The sequence below is a fragment of the Monomorium pharaonis genome, chromosome 1 (assembly GCF_013373865.1).
Source record: "Monomorium pharaonis isolate MP-MQ-018 chromosome 1, ASM1337386v2, whole genome shotgun sequence".
Taxonomy (NCBI): Eukaryota; Metazoa; Arthropoda; class Insecta; order Hymenoptera; family Formicidae; genus Monomorium; species Monomorium pharaonis.
The window spans coordinates 7437572-7458120 of NC_050467.1; the positions used below are offsets into that span (position 1 = coordinate 7437572).

At 35.7% G+C, this 20549-nt stretch overlaps 1 protein-coding gene across 1 annotated transcript in view; it reads right to left on the bottom strand.

The window, feature by feature from the left end:
• Positions 1-397: 397 nt before the first annotated feature.
• LOC105839464 (band 3 anion transport protein) overlaps positions 398-20549 on the bottom strand; it is a 35148-nt gene continuing 14996 nt past the window's right edge. Inside the window, 5 exon segments of the mRNA XM_012685791.3 lie at positions 398-724; positions 727-1100; positions 1192-2299; positions 3505-4099; positions 18318-19005. Of these exon segments, the coding sequence (XP_012541245.2) occupies positions 432-724; positions 727-1100; positions 1192-2299; positions 3505-4099; positions 18318-19005 (3058 nt within the window). The 3' untranslated portion in view covers positions 398-431.

The window sequence follows — 20549 nt, forward strand, 5'->3', positions numbered from 1 at the left end:
TATAGGCAGATGTAATATTAGTTTTACAGTTAACAATAAAAATAAATATTCGTGCGTTTCAAAATAAAAAAATATTATAGAATAAAAACCTCTGTAAAACAAAATAATCAAAAATTTGTGCAAACGAGATTCAACAGTCTAATAACTGTTATGATAATTCTGCATTATATGTCTTATATCTCTATTTGAATTACATGACATTTTATCCATGAACCTCATCAATGGACGTTATATATATGCGTATATATAATGGACGTTATATATCAATCTGATGAAATAGAATTCTGTATTTGTGAATCGGCACTAGATAAAAAGACCCTGATATAAGACAGGTATATGAGTAGATAACTTTGAAAGAGGGGCAAATTTAGAAAGAGAGAGATGGAGAGAGAAGATACGCCGTGATATGGAGTAGTCGATTAAGGCACAATCTAACCAGGTAAAGGAGCTTCCTCGTAAAAGTCCAGCTCATCTTCAACTTCATGTTCGGGTCCCTTACTGTCGAGGGCGCGCAGCTCCGCGGTGGTGAAGAAGTGACTCATCTGAGCGCGTAACGGTATCATTAAGATGAGGAAGAAGGGTAGGGCCAGGGCGGCCCTTGTACTTTTAACTATCCACAATACGGCTAGGCACAGGATCTGTATGGAAGTGAAGATGTGCATCTTGTAGGTTTGCACGCGGCGTACGTAGTTCGCTGTACCGTGGTGCTTGACCGGCATGAAAAGAGCTTAACGCGGTCAAACAACTGCACGCCGTTTGTCGACGAGATGCCCATGTAGAGGAACACACCGAGAAGGACGGACATCGGTACTCGCCGCAGCAGAGGTGCCATCAGCACGCTTACGCCTATAAGTATGGCGACAAGGAGAGCGCTCACTCGTTGCTCTTTTACTTCGACGATGTGCGGCTTGTCACCAGGTGCGTGGGTGCGTGACATCACTGTCACGGCGGATACATGAGTGAGGGAACGCACTGACGCGGCGGAACACCAAGGTGCACCCATCAGCCCGCATCCCACGTTCATCAGGCAGACTACCACGATGTCCATATGATAGCCATTGCCCTTTCGCAGCTTACGTTCTTTTTTATCAATGATCAATCTGCAAAGCGAACGGTATGATTAGTCGGAAATACGGAACCATCTTTTTAATTCTAACTAGTTAATCAAGAGATTCAACTAAATTTACTTACTCCGATATTTGAGTCTCCATAAACACTAGGATGTAAACTAGTAAGGCTGGCACCACACAAGCTAAAGCCATCCAAAGCGGTATAGGTTTCTCGAATCCAGCGGGAGACACGAACCAATTTCTACCGGGTATAGTTGGGGAAAGTCCTTCGGGAACTAGCAGCTTTTCCGTTTTTACCATAAATAGATAGTCGATCAGAACGAAGACGATGATGCTAATAGGCACACCAAAATCTCCGAAGGCTCTACGAGCGCTACGGCCCAGATAGTGGCTGTTACGAAAGATCCTTAAGTAATAGGCACCCAGAAAGGTACCCAAACAAAGTATAGTACACATCAAAGCTGTATTGGGCTGATTAATCGACAATTCGGCCATGTCGCGGCTCGGCACTAGTTCGCGAACGTTTTTCAAGCGCAAAATTTCTTCGGTCCCGTTCCATGGCGATCTGGTGACCTTCATTTCGGTAATATAAAGTGGATAAGTTGTCTCATTGAGGCCCGGCCCGAAGTTATACTCGTGAAGAAGAGGATTACGGACAAAATAGTTGTAAAGCTTGATGAACGTCTCAACGATGTAAAGAATAGAGATCAGTCCCGTGAAAATCTCCTCGGTGAAGCGCGTGAAAAGTCGCACGAGGACCGAACCTTCAACGGAAGCGATTGCCAGAGCAATGATACCCATCCAGGCGCCAACATACACTCGCACGGTGAGAAACTCGAGCTCGTTCGCCAAACAGAAGTTGTACAAGCTCTCGTCAAAGAGCAACAGCGGACCGGTCGTGCCGATAATCACCAACGGTTGAGTTGCAAATAGTGCCATTATCACGCCCGTCCACGAGCCGGAGACCAGAGTCTCGGAGATACCTATTACATTATGCGTTTTGTCGCTCAAAAGGCCGCCGAAGGTGATAGCGGTACACAGTGCGGCGAAATACATGAAGATGGCCGCCGCGAGACAGGACGAGCTCAGGCCGTCCGTAAAATCAGATAAATAGAAAGGATAGCGACGTTTAATGTCATTGATGAGGCCGCCGAATGGTCGTCTGGTACGTCGCAACGGATCGTCATCGTCCTCAGGTGGCTTCTTTTCTTCCTCGCCGGCGAGAAGAGCTGTTACATAATACATTACATTATAGAGGATAATACATTTTAATAAAAAATAAGACCAGAACGAGACTAATCATTTTCTATAGTTTTTTGGACGCTGAATACGATTTTCAAATTGCTCCTATACATTACAATTTTGAAGAATTGCAGTTGAAGTGACAGAGAAGCTATTTCATACATTTTTATCAGATTATAATTACAATATGTGACATGCTAAAGAAGTTTTGCAATAAAAATTAAGTACGTTATTAGGACTTTCGACTCAAAACAAATTTTTTGTCAAGGCTAATAAGATATTTATGATTGAAGATAGAGTCTATTCCGGAAAATCTTTGAGTTATAAATTATTTTAATGATTTATCTAATAATAATTCAACAGCATATTTAATTTTAATTAAACTAAAACTTCGTAGTTTTATTAGAGATCTCTTGCATTTGCATGTCATATTTTGTAGTTATAATATAATAAAGTATGCGAAAATAGTTCTTTTTGCAACGTGTAAATTTCTTAAAATTAACAGATAAAAATTATTCTTAATATTGCTAGCCATAATAATCAAAACTCTTGAAAATTCAACTGGTAATTTTATTGAGAACTTTAAATAACCATCACATCATTTCGACTGTGGCTTTTTGTCAAATCTTATCCCCTTTTCAAGTGATATAACTTACTTACAAATTTATATTCATAAAATAAATCAGATCTGTGCCCGCGAGACCAAAGTTCGAACACTGAAATCAAGTAAAAGTTAAAACATAATTGTTTTACTATGATTCATTAACGTTTCGTAAAAGATTTGTGTAATATAAGTTGTACCACTTGAAAAGAACCGAAAGCGACAGTTGAAACGTTGCGACGCGTATTTAAAGTTCTCAATAAAATTGCCAGTTGGTTCGATTACCAAGAATTCTGATTATTATAATAATATTTTATTCTTCTTCAGCGTTACAGCCAAGAAGGGGAGAATTCTGATTATTATTTTTAAAAATTGATATAATTGAATATTTTAGAAACTGAATTCGTTTTCAGCATTCAAAACACCACAGAAAATGACCAGTTTAATCTGATATTAGTTTTTTTAATTAAACTTTTTTGACGAATCGACTATTGTCAATTGAAGATGAGAAAACAAAATCGATAAGAACTGAAAAACAAATATTCAACTACTGAGACATTAATCAGATTTCAAAGTGCTTGAAAAAATTACCTTTCTTTACGGCTGCCTCACTTTGCACCGGTTTGCTCTTTTCTTCGAGCGCTTTCGCCTTCCGTTTTCTAATGGCCTCGCTTTTCGCCTTGAGTTCGTCAAATGGTAGCAGGGCCTGTCTCTCCCAGTCGCCAGGTGGCAGTACAATTGAATCGTCAAGGAACTCATTGATAGCTGAAAGTAACTCTCGCCTTTCGTTGGCTTTGTAAGCGATCTTGTGGAACGATGTGTTTGCCATCAGGGTAGAGATCGAACGGCCGATCTCGTGATAGTCCAGATCTGCATTTCTCGGCCCCAACAAAGTAAACATGAATCTGACCGGTATCGTGACTTCCGTAATGGACGGCATATATACACCTTCGGCCAATCGTACAAAGGCAATCGTTGGCTGATCCAGAAAATCGACTGCGCCGACAAGTACGACTGTCGCCTCGGCACCGGCTGGAATTCTTTTGAGAATGTACTCGTTGTGGCCCTTCTTCAAATCCTCACTACTGCTCATGTATGTTAGCTCCTCTTTGATATCGACCACTGTGTGATTACTGTCGAGCGCTAGATTCGATGACACAATCTTCGGCTTCGCGTCGTGCAGATTCTGTCGGATATATTAAAATTTTAACAGAACAATCAGAGAACTTTTGAATTTTGCCGAAGAGAGACTATGAGAGACAGATCTTTGGTAAGAAAATTTAATCGATCGTTTCTTAATATCTTGAAACTAGAATAACTTATGTCATTAAACAATTGAAACTAAGACTAAATCAAGTTTATTAATTGATACAAAGATTATATATTTCTTGACAAAAAAAATGTCTACTAAAAAACACAGATCTAAAGTCCCGTCGATCTTTAAAATCTTTGTAAAAAACCATACAATTTTTCTAAAATCATTTTAAAAGGTGAAGTTTCTAATTTCACCTCCTTAAGTTGATTTTCTTCGAAATACTTTTACACACAGCAAATAAGATAGAAGATTGAAAAAGATCTAGTTTGTGTGTAGCTTTTTTATAAAGAACATAAATAGTAAAAATAATAATTTCTTTGCGAACATAATTTGCTTTTCATAAAAATTTAAATAACTTACAGAATTTTTAACTTTTTGAATAAGACATCTGTTTATCTAATTTCATGATATTGTTCAATTTACAAAAAAATTTTTATAATAATAATAAAATAATGAATTCCCCCGCAAAAATGCAAGCTGAACGATATTTTGTTACAGTTAAGTTTATTTAGAATTAAGCAAAATAAAAATATACTATAACAAATAAGTTATATAATTGCTTTTTAGCTTAAGTATTTTATGATTACAAAAAAAAATTATTCGAAGTGAATATCTCGCAAAAAGTACAAATAGAGGTGTGCAAATGTCCGAATTCGAATTTAGATCGAATCAGAATTTATTTTTTATTTATTTTCAAATTCGAATAATTGAGAATTATCGATGATTTGATTGCGAATCGACCGTCTATTTATTGTTTCATTTATATCTTCCGAGCGATCAATCTTGTATCGGTATATGTCAATTCTTATATCTGATTGTTTGTCAATTTTTAAAACTTTCTACCATTTCTAATCTGATAAACTATTCAAAAATTTCTGTATACGATAAATAATTATCTTTGTATATTTGTTTTCAACATTTCATAAATTTGTATCGTAATTTCATGGAATTTGAAACAAGATCTGAAAAAATGGATTTATTATAGTTTTTTAATATAAAATATGCTAAAGTATTTTTTTATCATTTCAATTCAAAGATTGTAATTTTTACATTTACTTTTTACTTATATAGAGAAGACCGGGGCCACCCTAAGATTTTTAGGTCATATCTCGTTTAAAATAAAATAAATTGCAATAAATAAAGTACCATTGGATAGCTTATTTGTGGTAGCCGATAGCTCGGCGCAACTTTTTATAAAATAATTGGCGGTATAGTACCTATTAGTTCTGAAATATAATAAAAATGCTGATCTCTTTAAAATCTCGGGTAACTCTGACTACCCGGTGTACATTCGACCTCTGATCGAAGTAAACCCGATCCCCTATTAATTTTTATTATTTAACTCTAATTTTTCAAATTATTTCATTATTTTAGGGTTTTTTTTTACGTAAAATGAGAATCAAGCTTATTTGTGGTACAAAACTTAATCTTTATTCAAACTTTTAAATTCCAGCACAATTAACAAAATAGAAAAAATTAACAAAAACATTAAGAAATTAAATATATTTAGTTAACAAATACAAAAAATAAACATGTGGCAGAACAATAATTTTTCAAGGATATAATTGTTGAAATGTAGAAGAATATAAAACAAAAAATTATTCTTTATCTGTATCTTCATCTTTTTTGCGGTAATCAACAGCTGCACTGAAAAAAAAATCGAGTAGAACAAACCAATTAAGCCTCCGAATTGAGCAAATTTAGTTAAGTTAACTACAATCGAATCAAATATATTAGATAAAAATTTAGTCTGTTCAACAATCTAAGGTAAAAGTTTCAACTAAAAATTTAGTTAAAAGTAAAAGGTTAATACAACTAAAATGTAGTTATATAAACATTATAGATATCCTTTCAACTACGATAAAAGTTGATATAACTGCGTTAAATTGATCGATTACTATTCCAGAGTTAAAATTACTCATCCCTAGTAGCACAAAACATTGGCGCAATATTGAGAAGTAATGTAAAGACAATATTCCCAATATTGGTCCAATATTGTAAAGTAGACAGTTCACCTTATTTATCCAATTTGTCTAAACAGTAATATTGGTTCAATATTGATTCAACATTAGGCCAATGTTGAATCAATTAATTTTTTATATTGGACATTAATTACATTCTAATTTGGAACCAATATTTTATGACCAATATTCGCGTTGCATTGGGAAAAACATTGGCCAATACATTCCCAAAATATGACGCTGAAACTGGCCGCCCGTCGAACGATGCCAGGGGCGTAGCGGAGGCGCAATTGGGGGTTCCTTCTTCGCGCTCTCCTTGTAAATTTCGCTCACGACGGATATACTTCATTTTGGTTTCTGATATTGTTAGCAACCTCTACAAAAAATCCCGCCCTCCTCTGACCCCCGCCGAGATATATAAATGGGAGGAAATTGCCCCAAAACACGTAAAAATCCAATTTTTTTAGTTCTTTTACTTAAAATACCTTTTGTGCCACGACGGATGCACTTGATTTTGGTTTGTGATATTGCTGGCAACCTCTACAAAAAATCCCGCCCTCCTCTGACCCCGCCGGGATATATAAATGGGGGAAATTGCCCCAAAACACGTAAAAATCCCATTTTTTTAGTTCTTTTACTTAAAATACCTTTTGTGCCACGACGGATGCACTTGATTTTGGTTTCTGATATTGCTGTCAACCTCTACAAAAAATCCCGCCCTCCTCTGACCCCGCCAGGATAGTTAAATTAGGAAAAATTGCCCCAAAACACCTCTAAATTCTATTTTCGTAGTTCTGATAACTAAAATACCTTTTGTGCCACGACGGATGCACTTGATTTTGGTTTGTGATATTGCTGGCAACCTCTACAAAAAATCCCGCCCTCCTCTGACCCCGCCAGGATAGTTAAATTAGGAAAAATTGCCCCAAAACACCTCTAAATTCTATTTTCGTAGTTCTGATAACTAAAATACCTTTTGTGCCACGACGGATGTACTTGATTTTGGTTTGTGATATTGCTGGCAACCTCTACAAAAAATCCCGCCCTCCTCTGACCCCGCCGAGATATATAAATGGGAGGAAATTGCCCCAAAACGCGTAAAAATCCAATTTTTTTAGTTCTTTTACTTAAAATACCTTTTGTGCCACGACGGATGCACTTGATTTTGGTTTCTGATATTGCTGGCAACCTCTACAAAAAATCCCGCCCTTCTCTGACCCCGCCAGGATATATAAATGGGGGGAAATTGCCTCAAAACACGTAAAAATCCAATTTTTTTTAGTTCTTTTACTTAAAATACCTTTTGTGCCGCGACGAATGCACTTGATTTTGGTTTCTGATATTGCTGGCAACCTCTACAAAAAATCCCGCCCTCCTCTGACCCCGCCAGGATAGTTAAATTAGGAAAAATTGCCCCAAAACACCTCTAAATTCAATTTTCGTAGTTCTGATAACTAAAATACCTTTTGTGCCACGACGGATGCACTTGATTTTGGTTTGTGATATTACTGGCAACCTCTACAAAAAATCCCGCCCTCCTCTGACCCCGCCGAGATATATAAATGGGAGGAAATTGCCCCAAAACACGTAAAAATCCAATTTTTTTAGTTCTTTTACTTAAAATACCGTTTGTGCCACGACGGATGCATTTGATTTTGGTTTGTGATATTGCTGGCAACCTCTACAAAAAATCCCGCCCTCCTCTGACCCCGCCAGGATAGTTAAATTAGGAAAAATTGCCCCAAAACACCTCTAAATTCTATTTTCGTAGTTCTGATAACTAAAATACCTTTTGTGCCACGACGGATGTACTTGATTTTGGTTTGTGATATTGCTGGCAACCTCTACAAAAAATCCCGCCCTCCTCTGACCCCCGCCGAGATATATAAATGGGAGGAAATTGCCCCAAAACGCGTAAAAATCCAATTTTTTTAGTTCTTTTACTTAAAATACCTTTTGTGCCACGACGGATGCACTTGATTTTGGTTTCTGATATTGCTGGCAACCTCTACAAAAAATCCCGCCCTTCTCTGACCCCGCCAGGATATATAAATGGGGGGAAATTGCCCCAAAACACGTAAAAATCCAATTTTTTTAGTTCTTTTACTTAAAATACCTTTTGTGCCGCGACGAATGCACTTGATTTTGGTTTCTGATATTGCTGGCAACCTCTACAAAAAATCCCGCCCTCCTCTGACCCCGCCAGGATAGTTAAATTAGGAAAAATTGCCCCAAAACACCTCTAAATTCAATTTTCGTAGTTCTGATAACTAAAATACCTTTTGTGCCACGACGGATGCACTTGATTTTGGTTTGTGATATTACTGGCAACCTCTACAAAAAATCCCGCCCTCCTCTGACCCCGCCGAGATATATAAATGGGAGGAAATTGCCCCAAAACACGTAAAAATCCAATTTTTTTAGTTCTTTTACTTAAAATACCGTTTGTGCCACGACGGATGCATTTGATTTTGGTTTGTGATATTGCTGGCAACCTCTACAAAAATCCCGCCCTCCTCTGACCCCGCCGAGATATATAAATGGGAGGAAATTGCCCCAAAACACGTAAAAATCCAATTTTTTTAGTTCTTTTACTTAAAATACCGTTTGTGCCACGACGGATGCATTTGATTTTGGTTTGTGATATTGCTGGCAACCTCTACAAAAAATCCCGCCCTCCTCTGACCCCACCGGGATATATAAATGGGGGGAAATTGCCCCAAAACACGTAAAAATCCAATTTTTTTGGTTCTTTTACTACATAATAGCTTATCTCGCAACAAACTCACTCTATCCCAGTAACATGATCTATGCGCTATAAAACTTGCGAGATCATGTGAAGATCTTTTAAAGACAAACTTTTTACTCGTGAAGCGGTAAAATATGATACAAATAAATCAGGGTTTTGATAAAACGAGTCTTGCTGTTGACACATTTCATGATTTGTCGTTATTTCGTCTTTCAAACTGGTGTATCGATTTTATTTGGAACGTTCATACATTAATAGTGATATGAATGATCTGTAGGTGCAGAATATTTCTTTTCTTACAAGGCCTTCATAATATTTATTTTCGACTTTATGTTGAGGAACAAATTTCAGATTTATGGAGTATAGTATACGAATGTAACATGGATTTTCTTATATTTAAATTATCGAAAAAAAATGTAGTTACTGAAAGGTCATACAAAAGAATTATTTTCCGATATTCATCAGTAACTTATTTTAATTAATCTGGATGGATATATCGAAAACACTTCCGCATCTCGGCAATTCAAACCCGGTAATTCTGGTGAGTATGTATATATTAATTCGTCATACAGGAATGATATATCGGTAAAACTCATTAGTCATATATTACATCCGAAAACGTACTATTTAAAAACACGCCAATAAAATTGCCTCGTCTTGTAAAAAACATTTTGTACAAATATTCGTAAATTTCCCTACATACGAAAATGACTGCGCAATCTGACTTGGACCTGTTTTGGATTCCAATTCCCTCCGAATTTTTCGGAGGTGTTTTGGGTCAATATTCCACCACTTAACTATCCTGGCAGGGTCAGAGGAGGGCGGGATTTTTTGTAGAGGTTGCCAGCAATATCAGAAACCAAAATCAAGTGCATTCGTCGCGGCACAAAAGGTATTTTAAGTAAAAGAACTAAAAAAATTGGATTTTTACGTGTTTTGGGGCAATTTCCTCCCATTTATATATCTCGGCGGGGTCAGAGGAGGGCGGGATTTTTTGTAGAGGTTGCTAACAATATCAGAAACCAAAATGAAGTATATCCGTCGTGAGCGAAATTTACAAGGAGAGCGCGAAGAAGGAACCCCCAATTGCGCCTCCGCTACGCCCCTGGCATCGTTCGACGGGCGGCCAGTTTCAGCGTCATTCCCAAAATAACCAATGTTTAGTCAATATTAGCCAATGTACTGCCAATGTATTGTGGCCTGTGTGAAGTTAGCACCGCATCTTTCAAAATTGTAAGTTTTATCAAGAGTACTATTTGCACCCCAAATAGTACTAGAGTTCCTGATAGGTATTAGCAAGAGTACCGCCGAAATATTTAGAGAAATTGCAATTTGAAAATATGAGGTGCTAACTTCCCGTGGCACCGCAACATGAAAAATATATTGTTTTAAAGATCCTATCTTAAAGTACTCGAAAAGTACTACAGTTCCTGATACATTTTAACAATAGTACCAACCGCCAAATATTATAAAAAAATTATTGAAATTTGGAGATGGCACCGCAAAATGAAAAAAATATTGTTTTAATGATCCCATCTTAAAGTACTCAAAAAGTACTAGAGTTCCTGATACATTTTAACAATAGTACCAACCGCCAAATGTTTTTAAAAAATTATTGAAATTTGGGGATGGCACCGCAAAATTAAAAAATCATTCTTTTAATGATCCTATCTTAAAGTACTCGAAAAGTACTAGAGTTCCTGATACATTTTAATAATAGTACCAACTAATAAATACTGAAAAAAAAAATTTTTTAAGATTACAGCCTATCTTTCATAAAAGTGGCCGTAACTCCTTTGCCTTTAATTTCACAGCTTTGTGCCTTAATAACTTCCGAAAGTACTCGCTGGGGTGCCAAAAGTACTCTAATCAAAACCCGGAAATTGTAAAAAAATTTTATCTCTAAGGGACTGACTGTATCTAAAAGTGGCCGTAACTCTTTTGCGTCAAGTTCTTTATCCCCTCTTCCTGTTCCCTAGCTCTCCTTCCCCCGGCTTCACCCCTGTCAATCTATACCTTTTTACTACCAACCCTCCTAAGATACCCCTTCTAACTTCCATCATGGATTCCCCTCTCCTGTCCCCCCCAATCTACATGATTTTCCTTTACCCCTCGTCTCTCTTTCACCCCCCTTTCCCTTCTTTTCCATGGTCCCCCCCCGCCCCCTCATTCACTTCTTGTCGCAGGTGTTTGTCTTCCCTTCCACATCTTCGCACTGTCCTTCTTCATACGTAACTTCCATTTCCATCAACCATCATCTCTCCGCCTCTACCCTTCCATAACTCCTTTTATACATGTTTCCCTTCTCCCCTACCCATTTCCTCCAATTCACCTTCGCAAACCCCGCTTCCCTCAATCTTCACAATCTTTTCATCTTATTTTCCTCCTTCTGATCACCTCACTGCCATCCCGCCATTGTTTCCTTTCTACGCCCCCTTCTCTCTAAGCTTCCCCTTCCACCTCAATCCCCCCCAATTCGTTTACCACGCTGGTGGCTTTGGGTGGTCTTTTTTCCCACCTTCCCTCCCCTCTACCCCCACCCTGCTTAACATCGCTGATCCCCTTAACCGCGCATCGCACACCCATCTTTTTCTCCACTCATTCCTCCCCCCACACCTCTTAAATTACCATACTCTCGCACCCCTTCTCTGCCCTTCCACCTTCCCACCCTCCCGAGCACCCCCCCCACTTCCTTTCACTTCAACTACTTTTCGTTATCGCTTGCCTTTTTTCTTTTTCCATTTATCCACCTTCCCTTTCCAATTCCATCTAACTACGCTGCCGTACTCGCTGGGGTGCCAAAAGTACTCCAAATCAAAACCCGGAAATTGTAAAAAAAATTTTATCTCTCTAAGGGACTGACGTATCTAAAAGTGGCCGTAACTCCTTGCGTCAAGTTTCACAGCTTTGTGCCTTAATAACTTTCGAAAGTACTCGCTGGGGTGCCAAAAGTTACTCTAATCAAAACCTGGAAATTGTAAAAAAATTTTATCTCTCTAAGGGACTGACTGTATCTAAAAGTGGCCGTAACTCTTTTGCGTCAAGTTTCACAGCTTTGTGCCTTAATAACTTTTGAAAGTACTCGCTGGGGTGCCAAAAGTACTCCAATCAAAACCCGGAAATTGTAAAAAAATTTCACCTCTCTGGAGGACTGACTGTATCTAAAAGTGACCGTAACTCCTTTGCGTCAAGTTTCACAGCTTTGTGCCTTAATGACTTTCGAAAGTACTCGCTGGGGTGCCAAAAGTACTCCAATCAAAACCCGGAAATTGTAAAAAAATTTTATCTCTCTAAGGGACTGACTGTATCTAAAAGTGGCCGTAACTCCTTTGCGTCAAGTTTCACAGCTTTATGCCTTAAAAACTTTCGAAAGTACTCGCTGGGGTGCCAAAAGTACTCTAATCAAAACCTGGAAATTGTAAAAAAATTTATATATATATATACATAAATACAAGTTTTTAGAAAAAATAGATTGATATATAACGTACAATTTGCCGGCCTTTTAAAGGTTGAGGTACAAAGCTATAAAATCAAAAACAAAAAAGTTACGGTCACTTTTAATTATGTTAAGTCCTCGAAAGAGATACAATTTTTTCACAATTTCCGGGTTCTGACTGGAGTACTTTTGGCACCCCAGCGAGTACTTTCGAAAGTCATTAAGGCACAAAGCTGTGAAACTTGACGCAAAGGAGTTACGGTCACTTTTAGATACAGTCAGTCCTCCAGAGAGGTGAAATTTTTTTACAATTTCCGGGTTTTGATTGGAGTACTTTTGGCACCCCAGCGAGTACTTTCAAAAGTTATTAAGGCACAAAGCTGTGAAACTTGACGCAAAAGAGTTACGGCCACTTTTAGATACAGTCAGTCCCTTAGAGATAAAATTTTTTTACAATTTCCGGGTTTTGATTAGAGTACTTTTGGCACCCCAGCGAGTACTTTCGAAAGTTATTAAGGCACAAAGCTGTGAAATTAAAGGCAAAGGAGTTACGGCCACTTTTATGAAAGATAGGCTGTAATCTTAAAAAATTTTTTTTTTCAGTATTTATTAGTTGGTACTATTATTAAAATGTATCAGGAACTCTAGTACTTTTCGAGTACTTTAAGATAGGATCATTAAAAGAATGATTTTTTAATTTTGCGGTGCCATCCCCAAATTTCAATAATTTTTTAAAAACATTTGGCGGTTGGTACTATTGTTAAAATGTATCAGGAACTCTAGTACTTTTTGAGTACTTTAAGATGGGATCATTAAAACAATATTTTTTTCATTTTGCGGTGCCATCTCCAAATTTCAATAATTTTTTTATAATATTTGGCGGTTGGTACTATTGTTAAAATGTATCAGGAACTGTAGTACTTTTCGAGTACTTTAAGATAGGATCTTTAAAACAATATATTTTTCATGTTGCGGTGCCACGGGAAGTTAGCACCTCATATTTTCAAATTGCAATTTCTCTAAATATTTCGGCGGTACTCTTGCTAATACCTATCAGGAACTCTAGTACTCTTTGGGGTGCAAATAGTACTCTTGATAAAACTTACAATTTTGAAAGATGCGGTGCTAACTTCACACAGACTGTATTGTGCTACTAGGGATATTATGAGTAATTTTGGTTAAACGAGCAATTCAACGCAATCTTTGTCTAATATAATTGTATTTTGTTTATTTGACACAATAAGATGTTACAAAAACATAACAATTATTTTGCAAGAATCAAAGCAGCTAGTTGGTCAACAACTCTGGAATTACGTTCGTTTAACTCGACTTCAGTTGCTAATACTGAGCTTTTTTTATATAGTGTGCAGTCATGCTTTGTCGCGTAATATGAAAATTAACTACAAAAACTTTTAAACAATAAAAAAATACTTCCTATATGTCGAAAAATGCAAAAAACGCAAAATATTGGGAGGAGGTTGGTTTTACCCCGGTTTTTTGAGATCGCATTGCTCTGATCGATATTTCTTGCTTTAAAGATTTATCTTATTTAACTTTTAATAATAAAAATGCAATAAGTTTCTCTCTTCTCTAAGAAACCTTATTGTATACCATTAATAAAAAATATGTAGCTTTAAACTTCAGCTCTACACTAATAACTTTAACTGAATTTCTGCAAAGGAAAAAAATAAAATCAGAGATCTCAAAATAATATATTGGCTACAACTTAAACATTTCATATAATAAACATAATAAACATTTCAAAACCAAACTTACTAATAGCGTTTTTGACCGGTCTTGGGTTAATTGCTCGAGAGCGATTAGTGATAAAGCCAATTCTTCTAAAGCCATTCTTCTGAAGAATGGAATAACTGTGATTGGCCAGTTCTAGAAGAATAAGAACCTGAGATGGATAAACCCAACTCGGTTTTGCCCGGTCGAAAACGCCATAAGATGGTTCGATACTGACTCTCTAGTCAATATCACAACCAACACAAAACTTTTTCAAATTCATAGAAATAATCCCTAAATTCATTTAATATTTTAAGTTGATAATTTCCCTAATGTTTCAGTTGATTTTTATTATTCATTTTGCAATAATCAGAAATTAATTTATCACTCGATTGATGAGCAACGGCATCGGACACCGAGCATTGCGCATGCGTAACCTTATAAACTATATTTTCGCAATTCAATATCTTTGATGTTTGGTCGGCAACCTCCTATGTAACTTATATTATTGTAAAGCTTGTGATTTCAAGTTTTAGTGGTTAATTTTTGAATTTGTTCTCCAGTTTTTTCCAAAAGTTATTATATGTCTTCGTGGTAAAATATTGAGAGAATCCCATAAGAGCAACTAAGACAACGAGCTAAAAAGACAATTTTCAAACAGTATGTTTTCCAAAATTTTGTCGGCAACATGAACTAAAATTTCGGCAGAAGATGCATTTCGTATTAAATAACAATCTTTCCGAGTCACATTTCAATCTCTTGTGTTTGATTTTGGTATCGAATCACCTTAATTGTATGTCACCAAAATACTGTTAAGTAGCAATGCCTCTAATGGCATTTTCCTTTTTTTCATATATGATTACCTTTTTTAGATAATAAAGAGGGTTGGATTTACCCAGGGGTCGGATTAGCCTCGGTCTCCCCTATTTGATGCTCGTTTATTAATATTTTGTATTATCTTGTATACCCTCACACTTGTATATACTTTTGTGTATAATACCTCTCACATTGTCCAGTACCTACTATAAATTTTTACTTATTTATTTATTTATTTAGAGAGAAAAAATACATCATTTTTTGTAATTATTTTATAAAATTCTTGCAATTAATTTTCTCGTTAAAAAAGATCTGGATCCTCATTAAAAATGCTTTATTAAATTTAAATTATCATATAACGTACATATGGGAAAATTTGAATTCAATTCGTATTCAAATAAAAGAATTCGATTCAATTCGATTAGAAATTTCACATCGATTCAATCAGATTTAAAACATTAAAGATTTCAATTCGATTCGACTTTATAGTTGTTTGATTCGCACATCTCTACTTGTGATAGAAATAATTTAAAAATGACAATACCGCCATGTATAGCATACTCTTGAATGCACAGGATACACGAAGATACGCTATAAGTAGAAATTAATATTTTCTTGTAATGTATAAAATATTTTTATCCGCACGTAATTTTATCCGCATGTAATGTATAAAAAGTTTTATCCGCACACATTGATGCAAGACATATCTTCGTGATTTGTTTCATGCTAATTAAATAAAATATTAGCAGAAAAGAATAACTATAATCTAAAAGCTAATGGAATAAAAGCGCGATGATCACAAGCGTTTATAGTCGCCATAGATCGACAGACGGCACTACATCGAATGTTTCTAGAATCAATTTAAAGAGCCAATCGTGCTAAAAAAACACCTGTGAAGACGCAATGGAAAAACTATAAGCTGTGAGATACGCATTATGTTATCCTATGATTTAAGCTACGGAGCTTAAATATAAAAAATTGCAATATTTATTTATTATGGAAAGAATTAAAGGCAAAAAATTAATTTTATTTAAATAAGCCCTCAGGTCTTAGTTTCAACGTTAAAATTATATTACACAACTAAAATGAATCTTACACTAAGAAAGAAGTTGTGAAATTGACTAAATTTCTTCAGTTTAAATATTTATGTTAAAAGAGAATGCTTAAGTTGTCCTGTTTTACCGATCAATATGATTAATTCTGATTCATTAATTTTTTAATTGCTTTACAGAATTAAAAATCCTTTTTCATAATTAAAGTACAGATAATAACACAGTCAGCACGTAACAACTTCGTACAAAAAACAAAAAAAATTTAGCAGCTGCTGACAATTTTACAAGTTTTTTTTTCATTTTTTTTGTATGATATTGTTACGTCCCGACTGTATTATTGTTTGTACTTTAATTGTGGAAAAAATTAATTTTATAAAGTAAAATTCTGCAATTAAAAGAATAATAAATCAAATTAATCACATTTATTGGTAAAACTGTAGCATTCCCTTAAGTTAAATATATGTATAAAAATTTGAATTAAAGTTTAAATATTTATATATTTAATTGTTAAATGTGCGGAAAATCTTTTTTTTTTTAATATTAATCAACAAAATTACTATAGAAATGGAATGTAGAAATGTTTTGCTCTGTAATCAGGGGGTGGGGGGTATGGGTAAACCTCGTTTTGCATGGAAAGTCAAAAACACAATGGTACAAAAAACGTGAGGATGTTTTAGCGGGGCTTCGCCCATCCCTTGCAGTATTAGCTAATTAACTAATAAGACTTGAATTGGTTCAAATGAGTTATATGAGGTTTTGAACATATAACGTCGTTTTTCTAAAAAGTTATTATCTTAATGGTAAAAATGAATAGGACATAAAATGTGTGTTTCGATGAGAACTACAACTTTTATTTGAAATATTTTTCGGAATTCCCATTATTTACGGAAATAAATGGAAAAAACCATGATTTTTATGGTTTTTTATGGTTTTTGCCATAAAAATCAGATTGCCCCTCCCTAAAACATTTCTACATTCCATTTCTATAGTAGTTTTGTTGATTGATATAAAAAAAAATTGATTTTTCGCACCGGTACCGATTCTAGATATTTAATTTAAAAAGTAGCATGTATATATTGAATTTAATATCAGCCAAATTTTTAACTTAAATATTTGATTGAATATTGATTAAAGATTGGAGAAATTTAGTTAAGTTAGTTTACTTTTTTTTAAATTTTAATTCAAGTTATATATGTATTTATAATATTAATATTTGTATATATGTATTTAAATATATTAATATTTGTGTAAAAATGTGTCTGTAAATAAATTTTAATAAAGTTGAAAAATTTAGAAAAAAATTGACAACTTTTTCTCAATGTAAGAAAAATTATAATTGTTAATAGCTATTCTAATTAATGTTTTATGTTACTATATGTTTATTATCTATTAGTAAATACTGAGATAATTACTATATATCTATCTGTTTGTTTTTCTATTTATCTATAAATAGAATGCTAACGATAATTTAATGATGGTTGTTAATTTTATACTAAAGTTGTAGGTATTAGGCATATAAAACGTATAAAATATTAAATCAGATTGGAAGTATTCGAAGCATTGATCCAAGTTAATTGTTGCTTCGCATTTTAAGACTGTTATAATCAGGTTTCTTTGAGAAATGAATTTCATTAAATCGATGTGCTTATCGATTTGCTTCGTAAATTCTCATGCCGGATTCACTTTAAGAGGTACATAAACAATTCGTATGAGAAGTGCGAGCGAATAGAGTGAAGGAGACTAGAGTAAAAAAAACTGCGTTTGACTTCGGGAAACGAGAGATTTACATGTTGAGTTACATTGTTCTCAGCGGCTTCCCGCGCAGCATCTTCTTCCTCCAGCCAGATGGACTGTGGAAATAATATTAGCACTGTCAGTCAAACCTACTACCTGGCACCCGTTTACGACTACCCACTACTGATCGCGTTCGATACATTGCCTTTGTAGACGTGATCTTCAATCATATCAAACTGCGACATTTATATAACTGATTTATTTTCAAGTTTTAACGCGATAAAATGCATCGGCATTTGTCACGATTATCTTCCGCTTTCGTTCACGAGATTTGATTACGTGCAAGCCGCGTTGTAAATCTGCATCAGTTTGCACCTCTAAAATCTGGAATTCGTCGAATCTAATTTCTAGAGCAATCCTGAAGCTTGTGAACACGGCTGTTACCTGTTAAACAACTGATTACCACGACTCTTCATCTTTCTCTTACATCTCGGTGCTCTTTTTACTTTTTGACAAATAATTTTGAAGCAAGTTTTAAATAATCGGCCGTTTTTCGTGCATATGATGCACTTTACTTATAAAAAGCTGATCATCGTTATGACAATATTACCTGAAGGCTGGTATAACTGGAATAGCTCCTCTTGCCACCGAATCGAAAACCGCGCTCGTGCTCGTGTACGTGTCTGTGCCTAAGAAGGAGCGCCCTCATTACGACCGGTCGGTCCTGGGCCAGAATGAGCTCTTCGATGACCATCTGCTCGACCACCCTGTAGGCCAATCCAGGCAGATCCTTCTCCTCGAGATCGAGGAGGACCACACCGGTCTCTAGGCAACGGCGAAGATTCAACAGCGAGTGGAAGCTGAGGGAAGCCACGTGAGGCCTTCCCCATCGGTCAGCACCCTCCTCAACGTCTTCCTCGTATTTAATCCACCTGGCGGTCTCGCGCCACTCACGCTCCTCGCCGAGGCCGTGCAATTCGTCCAGCTGGACGAATACCTCGTGCGGCGAGTGATCGTACATCTTCTTGAAGGTGTCATGGGGGATGCCACCCTCTTTCCGTCGGCCGATCTGTACCGTTAAGTGGGCGGCTTTGTGCCGCCGCATGCCGCGCGGATCGTCACTGCGATGCGACTCCAAATCATCAATATCAAGTTCCTGTAGGGTGCTTGCTTCTTCCGGTTGAACGCTCACACGTCGTGCCAGTAGGCTCGAACTGTCTGGAAGACCGGCTCCCGATCGCTTTCGCCATTGTGGGTCCTCCTGCAGAGAGTATTTGCGAGATTTGTGATGGTGACGTCTGGAAAAGTTGGTTAACGGAGCAGTTAGTGGAGTTCCCTTTTTCTGTAGAAAAACATATTTAATTTTTATAGAGAAGATAGAAGTAGATAGAATTGCGATTTAATTTAAGCAACGTAAAGGAAAGAAAGGCTCAATCAGCCATACAGCCGCCGCACGCGTAGGAGATAATAGTGATAAACGTACGTACGTACTTACTTTAGACTCTATTATGTGTGCGTGTAATTGACTCTATTTAAAGGTAATTTACAAGATTTTTATTGAAGAAATTCTCGTCTGAGGAAAGAAATTTTCGTCTGAACGGTCCAAGTAAAGCCGAAGTTTAATCAAGTCGCTGATGTGTATATATGTACATTTTTTTAGCGCATCTCAACCCCATAAATCCTGACCGACTAAATCCGACCCGGTACCGCTCCGTGCCGGAATTGTCACGCTGCGAATCTAGCTCATCGAGCTCGGGATGGTACGAAATAAAGGTCGGTCGTTTCGTGCTCATAATTGCGCGGTTTATACAGCGGCAAATATGAGTCCGCAAAATTGTGACATGAAATGCGACCACCGGATTTAAACTTTCGCCCTTAAAATATCGAGAATAATACTCGGATCCCATGTACCGTAAATATACATAATATATATGGAGAATATTCAAAGTAAACTTACTTTAACTCATATTCATATCAAGATGTTATTAATCGGGAAAAAAGATACGTTCTTGTTTGACGCCAAATGACGCAAACTAATTAAATCGCATGCTTTCTTCTTCCTTTTCTGCTACTTTTTACTATCACTTTAATAAAAATTTTTCTTAGAATTCTTCATATAATGTTTCAGAATTTTAATATAATCTCATACAGATCTGTAACTGGCTTTTTATATATCTTTAGACAAAGTTTGATTCTTGGGAGGAGAAATAATAAGACAAATATGATATAATAATCGTTTAAATTGTTTATAAATAAATTTTTGTATGTATAAGATATGTAAAATATTACTTACATGTGTTAATGTATATAAATGAAAATAATTATTTTATTAGATTTTTTAGATTTATTTCATATTCATCGATTATATGATCATAATTAATACTTTTAACAATATCATCTTCAATTAAAATTATAGAAACATTCTATAATTATTCTTGTTCAATAATCGACTTCAAATAATTGTTAATTTTAATTTGTTAAAATTTCTATTATGTAAAATAGTAAAAACAAAAAAAAAAATTCGGATAGCAATATTGATACTCGGATATGATTCAAAGCAAACTCATGAAAAACTTGTATAAATATCAAATGGAGTTACAATTTTAATGTTTTGTATTAATATATATATACAGGGTGTCCAAACGCACGTGGGTCAATGCTCGTAAAACGGTAAAAGGGATCGAGATGAACATAAAAGTCCAATATTGTCTTGGGTTAGGTCTGCAAATAATCGAGATATTAACGTATGGAATCTGCAAATAATCTAATTCATTTTTATCGTAATTGTGAACAGTAAATGATAAAAGCTTATCATACATTCACAATAGATTTTTTCCGTGTT